The sequence below is a fragment of the Dendrobates tinctorius genome, unplaced genomic scaffold (assembly GCF_039654945.1).
Source record: "Dendrobates tinctorius isolate UK_male_01 unplaced genomic scaffold, ASM3965494v1 ptg000107l, whole genome shotgun sequence".
Taxonomy (NCBI): Eukaryota; Metazoa; Chordata; class Amphibia; order Anura; family Dendrobatidae; genus Dendrobates; species Dendrobates tinctorius.
The window spans coordinates 34,498,652-34,511,312 of NW_027361775.1; the positions used below are offsets into that span (position 1 = coordinate 34,498,652).

The window sequence follows — 12,661 nt, forward strand, 5'->3', positions numbered from 1 at the left end:
GATTAAGATGAGTGATAACTTCATGGTCGAGGAAAGGCAACTAAGCACTACCACATTAACAATGTATAGAGTGTATTTCTGAATCATTTAATGCTAGCTTCATTGGAAAAAGCTGTGCTTTTCTTTCAAAAATAAGGACATTTCTAAGTGACCCTAAACTTTTGAACGGTAGTGTAGATTCTATTTATTTTTTGTTATGTCACAATATCTTTATGTTTAATGATCAATATTTTTTGCAAATTAGAGGTAGTCCTGTGGGGTCAAAATGTTCCCCTACTTTAACATTGCTGGATTGAAGCAATGGATAGCGGATATAAAGGTACCAATGCTTTTATATTTCACTGGCCAACGTATCCACATTTATCTTGTTGACAGATTCCCTTTAAAGAGGTTCTCTCGTGAGAGCTTGATTTTCTTGATTATGTTGGAAGATTGTTAAAACTGTTATTTTAATAGTACAAAATATCTAGATACCAAAAAATTTTCACAACCAAATCTAAGAAACTGAAAGATAAAATATATGGCACAGACGTTTCATGAAATTGTAGTGCTACTAATCATAGGAGTACTGGACATGCATTTACTTGGCAATAATGGACACGTTATCCTGTCTTTTATGCATTTTACCTAAAAACCAAATATTCTATAATAATGGGTGGAGGCTTACTCTATTATTATTTGTGAAAGCTTTTCCCCCGGCATTTTGTGCTCTTTACAATAAGGTTGTTAGATGATACCTGTTTCTATTCCACACTATGACGTGTAATATTTCCCAAAAGGCCTTGATTTTTTCTTCATTTCTCCTTTCAAGACGGAATCTTTCCCACCCTTGCTTAGTTGCCTTTCCTCGACCATGAAGATATCACTCATCTTAATCTTTGTCTTTACCAGTACTGCGAAGAGTGAATTTAAAGGTAAGAAGGGGAGAATTGTATATGGTATTAGTGGAGCAGGGCTGGGATCAGGATGTGATTAATCTGCAAAATTACGGTACCAAAATTATTGTTCACTGAAGAGACAAATGTAGATATGAAAATATTTTGAACAAGAGAGAAATACCTTGGTATAAAGTGCCTTACTTTCTCTATATTTGTGTATACACTATCTCTATACACTACGATTACACAGATACACCTCTCTATACACAGATACAATTAGATTTGACTATCCATTTTATCATATGATGTAATGGAAAGCAGGAAAAAATTGCAATTGTTTTTTGATTTTTTTATTTACAGCATTCATGTTATTGTAAAAATGACCAGGCAATATGATTTTCCAGGTCAGTATGATTACAGCGATACCAAGTACTGTATGCTTAGATTTTTTTAAATTTAAATGGTGAAAAATAATTCAGAAATTTGTAAAAATACTTTATGCGTGTCGCCACTTTTCGAGTAGTGTTTTCAATTTTGGAGCTGTGCAAGGGCTTGTTTTTTGCACCCCGAGCCTATGTTTTAATTGCTATGATTTTGGGATATACTGTGTTTTTTGGACTATAAGACGCATTTTTTCCTCTCAAAATTTGTAGGAAAATGAGGGGTGCGTCTTACAATCTGGACGTACCTTTGCTGTGGCTGTGGATGGGGAGGTGGGTGAGCGGCAGTGGTTGAGCAGCGAGTCACAGGAGGCAGAAGTCAGCTGCTGCTGCTAACACCTGTGATGGTTGTTAAAGAGAAATGAATATTCAGTGCTCACCATGCCCATAAGCCTATGCACTGAAGCTGGCTAAGAGAGGTGGGAGGGACTATGGGCGTGGGGAGCAGTGAATATTCATTTCACTTTAATAACGGGAACAGTATCCTCTGGATTCCAGTGGCTGGGAGATCATGTGTGCCAGCTACTAAAGTGAACAAATATTCACTACTCTTCACTCCCATGGGCATGGAAAGCAGTGAATATTCTTTTCTCTTTAATAGCGGGCGCAGTAGCCACCAGCTTCCTTCAGCTGCCAATCATGTGTGCTCGCTATTAAAGAGAATGCATATTCACTGCTCCTCACACCCATTGGAGTGGAGAGCAGTGAATATTTATTCCCTTTAGTAGCGGGCAGACGTAATCTCCCAGCAGCAGGAAGCCTGCCGCTGCGGCTACTTTGCCCGCTATTAAAGTGAAATGCATATTTACTGCTCTCCACTCTTATTGTCCCGTGCTCGAAGAGCACTCAGTATTCTGGCAGCTGTACTCAGCTTGTAAGCAGCACATGACATTACTGTCAAATGCTGCTTTCAAGCTGAAATCAGCTGTTGGCATCAGAACAGAATATTGCGAGGGAGCGCAGAGAAGGTAAGTAGAATGGTTTATAGTTTTTTTCATGTTTTCTGATGGGGTCATGCATATCAGGATGGGGATGAGGGGCCTTGCATACCAGGATAGGGATGAGGGGGCCATGCATACCAGGATAGGGATAAGGGGGCCATGCATACCAGGATAGGGATGAGGGGGGCCATGCATAACAGGATGGGCATGAGAGGGCCATGCATACCAGGATGGGGATGAGCGTTTCATGAATACCAGGATGGGGATGAGGGGACCATGCATACCAGGATGGGCATGAGGGCCATGCATACAAGGATGGTGATGATGGGGCCTTGCATACCAGGATAGGGATGAGAGCGCCATGCACACCAGGGTGGGGATGAGGGAGCCATGCATATCAGGATAGGGATGAGGGGTCCATGTATACCAGAATAGGGATGAGGGGGCCATACATACCAGGATAGGGATGAGGTGACCATGCATACCTGGATAGGGATTAGGGGGCCATTTTAATTTTGAATGACACCATATAATGTACTGAAAATGGTCAAAAATTCCCAGTATGATAAAATGGTGAAAAAAATACAACTGCTCCATTTTTTTTTTTATGTCATTCATTAAACTAGAAAAAAACTAGAAACATGATTCTACAGGTCAGTACAATTATATTGATGCAAAGCTTGCATAGTTTTATTTGGGTTGATTGTTTTATTATTTTTCTTAAACAAATTCTAAAGTTTGTTAAAAAAAAATTAAATAAATGTAGTTTGTGTTGCTATTTTCTGAGAATAGTACATTTTTTTTTTGCCCAAGGAGCTATGTGAATGCTAGGGTAGATACATCATGGTAAACCAAGAATACCCAATACTTGTGCACGTACGGGCGGCCGCTCCATTTAAATGCTGCTGTTAGAGATTGATAGTGGGATCTAAATGGTTAACCAGCAGCAATTGGAGCAAGCTCCGGTAGTCGCAGTTAGGGCTCATACTCACTTGCAAGAGACTCTCACGATTCTCGTGCAAGTCTCTCGCATGAAAACCTGGCACTGCCGCTGGCACTGGGACCGGAGCGTGCAGATACATGTATTTCTATGCAGCCGCACGCTCCGGTCCAAGTGCCGATTGCAGTGCCAGGTTTTCATGCGAGAGACTTGCACAAGATTCGTGCAAGTCTCTCACAAGTGAGTATGAGCCCTTAAAGACACATTCCGGCTGTGTAACATCCAGGATCTGTTGCGAATGGAGGGGGCCCAGCTCCTGAGCCCTATCCATACATGTATATATGATATTATGTGTTTATTCACTCTGCATTTATGACAATGTCATACATTATTATTGTTTGGCGTGCTTTTTATGCAGTTCACAATGCACTGGTAGTTAAAATATAATCCAATTATTGTTTGCTTCCTCGATTTGTCATAATGCACTCGAGTTTTCATACATCACCCTCTTGCTCTATTTCTATATTGCAATACTCTTTTTGTGATGGATTATATCATCTTGGTCCTTCCATACAGCTAGATTGGTGTTGCACGGATGCGCTTCCAGCAGCCTGTCAGTCCTCCGGCGCATGTATCTATATGTGCACCCGTGACGTCAGCTCACATGGTTCCCACATGTTGCCTGGTGCCGCAGGTCACATGACACGAGTGCCAGCTGACTTTCTGGCTTACCCAATGGCGGATCCGTCATTATACATCCGGTCTCACCCTATTGGCTGCAGCTACTTTTTTATACCATATGATTCCAGTCTGACCCTACCCCCTGATGAAGGTTTACACTGACACATGTGGACCCCAGCATAGATGTAGGGGGGTCAAATTTTTTTTTATTTTCAAGTCCGTGGTTAAACACTTATGTAAAAAGTGGTGTTTTGAATGAGTATATGGTCTCTGTGTCCATTTTTACCATTAATGTGTCATCAGTGATTTTCTTGGATGGATAAATAAAGAAATAAAAATTAAATAAATAAATTACAAAGCTTCTCCTATTATTTGTAATGTTACATACCGAGGGCAAACATATGCCATCCATGTACATGTTTTTCACGGACCTATGGACTTGAATTGGCCCTTTTCATTCATGCTGCTGGAAAAAACAGACATGTGAATAGCACCATAGATTATAATGGATACGTGTTCTAACATTAAAAAAAGTTGATACAACATGTACGAGGTGCAATGCAACACTGATGTCTGAATGAGGCCTTACTAGAAGTGTTAACAATCCGCAAGGTAAAGAACAATATAATGAGTAAATAATCACTTTCTTGAAGAAATAAAAGCAAATATAAAGACAATTTGAGCCGTACATTCTTAAAGATAATAGAAAGTATAGAGCTAAGCCTTAGGCTGTGTGCACACAATGCAGATTTGCGGATTTTACCACTCAGAAACGCTGCATATCCGCATTGTGATGTACAGTAGCCTTAAAATCAATGAAAAAAAAAACCGCTGTGCAGACGCTGCGGATTTTTCCGCGCGGTTTTCCTGCGGTACAAAATTCGCAGCATGTTACTTCTTTTGTGCGGTTTTCCATCTCCCCTGTCACCAAATCCGCAGGGGTAATCTGCAGTGGAAAACCACACAAAAACCGCAAGAAAACCGCAGGAAAAATGGAAGAAATCCGCAGGAAAAATGCAGGTCATTTGACCTGCGCATTTCTTCCATTCTGCGCAGAAAAATCCGCAGGGCAAAAAAGTCTGTCTGCACTCAGCCTTAAAGGGAATCTGTCAGCTGGATCCATCCCCCTAAGCCAACTGTTTAGGCAATCAGGTCATAGGAAGCTGAATAAAATGACACCTTTATATCTGCAATCTGATATCTTATTCCAGAGAAATGTGTTTTTTGATATGTAAATAAGCTGTTCATCACTATGGGCCGAACAGTGATCTGCATGAGACTCTGTCTCCAGAGATTATTATAAGTAAAAGGAGGCGTTAAGAGTGTGAAGTGTCATGGTTACCAGTGTTACCAGGGTGATGTATCATGGCTGCTCTCTGCTCTCCTGATCTTACTGCAGAGCTGCGTGAGATTATACCTGACACATCTGCAGGTTCCTCTCAGCTTCAGCTTCCATCTCACAGGCAGACAGGGCTGCAATATTGTTACAATACAGCAGAGCTGTGAGAGCTGCAGAAAGTGTGTCTGGAAGAAGACACACTTCAGTTCTCCTGTTCTGTGTTGGTTACATGTCTTAGGCTAGTTTCACACTAGCGATTATTTTCGCTGCGTTTGAAGCTCACATGAAACGCATGTTAAAAGCGCATGCAAATGCTTGTAAACGCTGCGTTTTTTTGTAGCATTATTGTGCGCATACCTACAAAAAATCGCAGCGTTTTTCATGCGTTTGCATTTTTTATGCACAATAAACTGGAGAAAAAATCCTTGAAAAATTCTTGCAACACACTCCATGGGACAGCAGTGGGCGTGTCTTATGGAAAATCTTTATATAGCCCCTGTTTACAGCTGAATTCTTCACATTTGCTTGCATTTGACTTGAGAACATGGATCTGCGCTGGAAGAGCTTTGACTTTGACTTGGATCTGGACATGAGGATGGCTCAGGCTTATGCCGTTGCTTGCCATGAACAGAGAGAGAGAGAGAGGCAGCGAAGACGGCAGTGGCAGCGTTTGTGGATACATCCCATTATTGAACTCCGGGAGAGCCGTGGAGCGTACCACACCCTCTACAGCGAGCTCCAGGCAAACCCGGAGAAATTTATGGATTATACCCGGATGACCAAAGAAACCTTTCACTATTTGCTTGGTCGGGTAAAAGAAGTCATCCGGAGACAGGACACGCAGCTCCGGCATGTGATTACTCCTGAGGAACGGCTCCTGGTCACATTAAGGTACGTAGTTTTGCTAAACTAATGCCTGCTGATTTTTCTTGGTTGGGACATGCACTCTTCCAAATCTGGCAGAATTACAGTTCTGCCATGTCGATAACTAAAGGCTGCCATAATTTTTTGATGCCATGTATTGAACCAAAGCCTGCAGATTTTTTTTTTTTTTTAAATTTAACATGTGTAAAAAAATTACGTATACACAAATATTCATTTTTTTTGTTTCTTTGTGTCACAGATTCCTGGCTACTGGAGAGACCCTCTCGTCACTGCACTTCCAGTACCGGATTGGAATCTCCACGTTGTCTGGAATTGTAGCGGACACCTGTTGGGCTTTGTGGAACGTTCTTTGTCCCGAATTCATGCCCCTGCCAACTGCAGAAAACTGGTTGGAAATTGCCGAAACATTCTGGACTGTCTGCAATTTCCCTAACTGTTTGGGAGAGGTGGATGGGAAACACATCCGGATTATCAAGCCCAAAAGAACAGGCTCCGAGTACTACAACTACAAAAAGTACTTTTCTACTGTACTCATGGCCATTGCGGATGCAGAATGTCAGTTTATTGCAGTGGACATTGGGGCATTTAGCCGTGGGAATGACTCCCAGGCTTTTAAGAACTCAGACATGGGCAGAAGGTTGTATGGCAACAACTTCAATTTCCCCATGCCACGATCTCTTCCCAACACCGAAGGTCCGCCACAGCCATTTGTAATGGTTGGTGATGAAACATTCCAGATGTGCCAAAACCTGCTCAAACCCTACTCCAGCCGGGTCTTGGACCTCAACAAAAGAATTTTTAATTACAGGCTCATCAGGGCCAGGAGAACAGTAGAGGGTGCATTTGGTATACTTGTATCTAGATGGCGCATTCTTGGCACAACTATTAATCTGAAACTGGAAACAGTGGATGAGGTGGTCAAGGCCTGTGTTGTTCTACATAATTTTGTAATTTCTCGAGAGCACACGAACTTAGATCTTGATGATGTTGCTTCAAACCCATTGCCTGCATTCACTCAGCACCCTCTCAGGTCATTCGTTGAAGTTGGCCAAATGAGGGACCACGGGTGGAATGGCAAGAGCAAATGGTGTAAAAAATTTTCTTGGTGGTATGTTAATAAGAAAATTTTTTTTTGATACCTGTTGTTGGTATGTTAATAAAAAAAAACCTTTCTGAAACCTGTTCTGAGTGCATTCTCTGTTTTTACACTCCCAAAACCATTAGCAAGTATCCAGGTGTATCAGTGAATTTATGATGCTGTGTTTTGTGCATCATGAATTCACTAATACTCCTGAGTAGGTAACTCTCTACATTCGTGTAATATTGCACAGACTGAATCAAGCAAGGTTCCCCAACTCCAGTCCTCAAGGGCCACCAACAGATCATATTGTAATGAAATCCATATCAAGAGCCAAAAAAAAGGATTCCATACAACATGATCTGTTGGTGGCCATGGAGGACTGGAGTTGGGGAACCCAGCTGGATCCACTCTATGCAATATTAGAAGAATGTAGAGACTGTTGTGGAAAAGACAAGTCATGTAGATTTGTTTAATTGACAACACATATCTCCAAGACTGACACAAATAACATGTCTCAGTAATGGAGATATCTGGTGGCAAAAACGCTAAGTGTACGGCGCAGTGTGTGTACGGCGCAGTGTGTGTAGTCGGCAATTTACACAGTAACCAATCAAAATATTTTGAAAGCACAATTGCACATTTATTTTGTAACAAAAACTAAAAAAATTTTTTTTATTAGGAAAGACGTTTGGGGGAAGATTGGGATACGTTGGGTGTGTGGAGAGACGAGGAACGACTGGAGGTTGAGGAAGGGGTTCTAGGAGAAGGGGCGATGGAAGTACTGGGGGAAGGGAGCTCTGGAATGGACATGGAGGCAGGTTGAGACATATTAGGAGGAGAAGGTGGATGGACGAACAAGGTTTTTTTTGTTTTTTCTTTTTCGCAGGAATATCCTGCCCGGACCGACTTGCAGCCTGTGACCGCCTTACTTTGGTGGACCACCTGGTGATGGTGGACTGTGTTGTTGCCCCGTAAAATAGGGAATGCGGATCACCCCTTTGCTGCTCTGTGGTGGCGGTGGCAGTAGAAGTGGCAGTGGCGGTGATATAAGGGGAGAAAGTTGGGTCGGTGCTCCGAGCAGGAGGATGCCTGTCTGTGATCTCAGCCAAAGTTCTTGGGGGACTCCAAGGATGAGTATTGGTGGCGGTGATCTTAAGATGAGGAGTGGTGGTGGTGCTCTTTTGATGAGGAGTGGTGGTGGTGCTCCTTTGATGAGGAGTGGTGGTGGTGCTCCTTTGATGAGGAGTGCTGGCAGTGCTCCTTTGATAAGGAGTGCTGGCGGTGCTCCTTTGCTGAGGAGTGCTGGCGGTGCTCCTTTGATGAGGAGTGCTGGCGGTGCTCTGTTGCTGAGGAGTGCTGGAGGTGCTCTGTTGCTGAGGAATGCTGGCGGTGTTCCTTTGGTGTTGACTGGTGGTGTCTGTGGCCCAAGCAGGTTCTGTGGTGGTTTGTGTCCAAGCTGGTGGTGCTGTGGTGGTGGTGCTCCATACAGGAGCAGTGCTTGCCATAGTGGTGGTGGCGGAGGAGTGTGCAGCAGCACTCAGTCTTGGGGTGGTGTAGTGGTGTCCTGCTTCGCTGGGAATGCAGGTGGCCGTGCAGTGGTATGCAGCAGAAGTCGGTAGTGTGGTGAAGCGAGTCAGCGGTGGAACTGTTGGAAATGACACCACTGACTGCTGCACATACCGATTCTGCTGCATAGCCTGCAAGTAAGCAGTGTTGCAGGCCTGTAACACACTCAGCTTTTGCTCAGGACTAAGGTGTTCCGCCATGCCCTGTTCAATTTTACTGAAAAAATGGTGCGCTGGTCTGTTGAGGTCGGCCTCCAGACGGTCAAGGCGCTGGTCAACAGAGTGGAAGCAGTGTTCCATGTGGTTAAAACCACATTCCATCAGGGAAAAACCGCTTTCCATTCTGGCGGACAGCACCTTGAGGTTGCCCTTAAAGGCCTCGCTCAAGAGCATGAACTCGGGCATGACAGGCCTGTCCGAGGCCCTCTGCTGCTGGCGGGTAGTGCCCACATAACCAGTGACAGAGACCTGGGACAGGGGAACACCTGATGGACCATGGTCACCAGCTGTCTGTGTTGCTGACCTGCAAGATGCTTCCTGGCTGTCTGATGGCTGGGATGGGCCCGAGGTCGATCGATGAAGAACCGCTCCCGGGACAGGTTGCAGGGTGCTGCTCCAAGTGCTGTGGAAAGAAAGGGAAAACATTAGTATCATGCATTTACAAGAAGCATCACCTGTGGATTTGAAAAGCACATAGTAATAACAAACCAGAAAAAAAAAAACTTACGCTCTGCTGGCAAGGACCGGTCTCAGGAAAGCCAACTCTCGATAATAGCGGTACTTTCTTCTGTGCCTTGCCGCTGAACCACTCTGAACCTGTCCCTCAGCACGAACATCAGTGTTGAAGCAGTCCTTCATCGAGCGCCAACGTGTGCGGATTTTGTTCACTGTTGGGGAAAAAAATAAAAAAAAATTAGAAAATGCACTTAAGGAAACTTAATTATCAGCACACACATCAGATAGAACTTTGCAAACAGTCAATGCTGCAGCACAAATAAAATTCTAGACACAATACAGTCACTGTTGATACTGATGACACTGTTATGTTTCCTGCTAGAATATATGTACCAGCAAAAACAACAGTATCATCCGGAGCAAGAGTGAAAACCGGATCATGACAGCAGAAGACAAAAATCAATCACTGTTTTCCACATGGCATTGGTGTTTTCAATGCAAGAATCTATCTTGCCAAAAAAACACCAGCACCATCAGGACCATAAAGCAATGCAGCAGTTGAAGACAAAAATCAATCTATGTATTCCACAAGGCATTGATGTGTTTAATGCAAGAATATATCTTGCAAAAAACACATCAGCACCATCAAGACCATACAGCAATGCAGCAGTTGAAGTAAAAAATCAATCACTGTTTTCCACATGGCATTGGTGTTTTTAATGCAAGAATATATCTTGCCAAAAAACACCAGCACCATCAGGACCATAAAACAATGCAGCAGTTGAAGACAAAAACAATCTATGTATTCCACAAGGCATTGATGTGTTTAATGCAAGAATATATCTTGCAAAAAACACATCAGCACCATCAGGTCCAAAAATCAATGCAGTATCACAGAGCATCTTTATACTTACTGAACGCCCTTTTTGAACTTGGAGAAGCGCTGTCCCAGCCATCCATCATCGCTGTGGCCACCTCATTCCAGAGCTGCCGGGTCACCACTGTGTCTTTGTACTGCTGGTCACGGCTGTCCCAAAATGGGATACGCTCCTCAACGAGGCGGATCAGGTGCTCGTTGTCGATGTACACTACTTCTTCGTCATCCTGTTGTGGAACCTAGAAAAAATAATATTATAATGTTTTGAATTTTGGAAAATGAAACAGATACAAAAAGAAACAGAGAAAAAGCAAGATAAATAAAGACAGAAAAAAAATATATACTAACATTGCGTCTCCTCGACACGACTTGACTACACTGCTCCCGCTCAGACTGCTCCCGCTCAGACCGCTGCCGCTCAGACCGCTGCCGCACTTCACCTTCAGTGCCTGTGTCTGATGTCTGTAAAGAAAGAAAAAATTAAAACACATTTATAGAGGCAGATATACTTACCCAAAGGCAGCAAGATCCTCACCTCACGATCAGCTTGGGCCAGTTCTTGCCGAGATGGCGAATACACCGATCCAGAAGAAGACATGCTGAAATGAAAGCAAAAAATACATTAGTACATTATAAAATTGTACAGGACACACAGACATTATGTTGAAGAATACTCACATTTTGGCTCCTGAAGCTTGAATCCACACTTGTAAAGGCTCTTCTAGGCTCTTGTCTGGTCTCTCTGCAAGGCTGTCTGTAGAGTAATTGTCCCTGAAGACACCTTCTTTTATCTACACTCCTCCCAAACAATGTTGCTTATTTAGGGGGAGTTTTAAGACAAGTGTCTAGATATTGTTTACTCAAATCGCGTGCGCGCACAAGGCGCTGACGTGCGCACTGCCAAGCGCTCGTCAGCGACCACATAGACTGTAATGCTATTTTTGCGTGCACACGTGCGCGTGCAATTTTTTTAACGATGTCGGTGGAACAAAAAATGCAACATGTAGCGTACGGCGCGTCTGTGCGCACACCTGTAAAATGCGCAGCGCAGGCTAAACGCTGATGAGCGCGTACATTCGCAAGACCCTGCGACCACCATGTTAAAGATAGGGGAACATTGCGCGTGCGCCCGATAGCGCTCGATGCACTGCGCGATCAAACGCTAGTGTGAAACCAGCCTTACACTGGTAGCGTCTCCTTTGATTTATATTAAGCACTGGAGGCAGATTCTCAGGGAAAACAGCACTCCTACTGAAAGCTATCCTTTAATTGACTATTAACAGATAACTAATTATGTGACATTTCTGTTTTCTGTATAGGACAGTGCACTTCAAGCCCTGCGATATGCTGTAAAGGAGTGAACAGTGCCTGCAGGAGAGTAGACTGCTACTGCGATGAGTATTGTTTTGCAAACAAAGACTGCTGTCCGGATTTCGGAACCGCATGTAGTGAAGGTAACAGAGAGCTTGCATTAACAATCTTTGCTCACAGTTCACAAACTGGCAATTCAGTCTTTTCCTCTTCACACTGTTTGTTGTATGGGATAATTATTATTATTTTTTCAGCTCAACTTGTAAAATGCATGTCGTAAAGATTGTCTCATTTTGTTGTTAAGAGAAGCCTTTTATGAGTCTGGCTAGAGAGAGAGAGCTCACGAGTCCAAGTGCAGCTTGTACTGAACAGTGTGAGATTTCAGCAGTAGAAGAGAGGAGGTGCTATCAGATTAAGTGGGCAGAGACTGAGCTTAAACTTTCACAAAGAAAGGTTACTATATACAGCCATTCTGACAGACTATATATTTAGTATATTATATTAGCATAGTATATTTAGACTGTTGTAAATATACAGTCATTCAGATATGGATTGCATATTTAAAAAAATACTATTAAAGGGGTTGAGCAGTATCAGACTGGGCAAATTGGCAAAGGCCCACCAGTAGCATTGTCTCTGGGGTCCCACAGTTCAGCTACTGTACATGCAAATATTACGTCACAAAATCGGTGACGCTTTAGCGATATTGCTAGCGATATCGCTATGTGTGAAGCCCCCTTTCAAGCTGCAGCTGCCGCGATCAGGTAACATAATAATATTAGATTACCTGCTTGAACAGCCCACATTGATGGAAAAGCGCCAATGCAGGAGGCGAATGAACATTGCTTTTATTCTCTAAGAGGCATTGAATTCATTAAGCATGGGGTTTTCCAGTAGTCAAAAACCCCTTCAACTAAGGAAAGATCTAGGATACATGTTTTAATGTCTAATAAAATAATAATTAGACTACAATTTCTAGCTGTCGGTAAAAATATTTTCAGTAATTTATAATTATGTACATGTAATAAATATATATATATTTATATAC

General features: G+C 43.0%; 1 protein-coding gene across 1 annotated transcript in view; it reads left to right on the forward strand.

Moving 5' to 3' along the window:
* Window positions 1–853: 853 nt before the first annotated feature.
* LOC141100756 (uncharacterized) overlaps window positions 854–12,661 on the forward strand; it is a 41,062-nt gene continuing 29,254 nt past the window's right edge. The window contains exons 1-2 of the mRNA XM_073589440.1: window positions 854–914; window positions 11,622–11,756. Coding sequence (XP_073445541.1) covers window positions 854–914; window positions 11,622–11,756 — 196 coding nt within the window. The remainder of the gene's footprint in view (window positions 915–11,621; window positions 11,757–12,661) is intronic.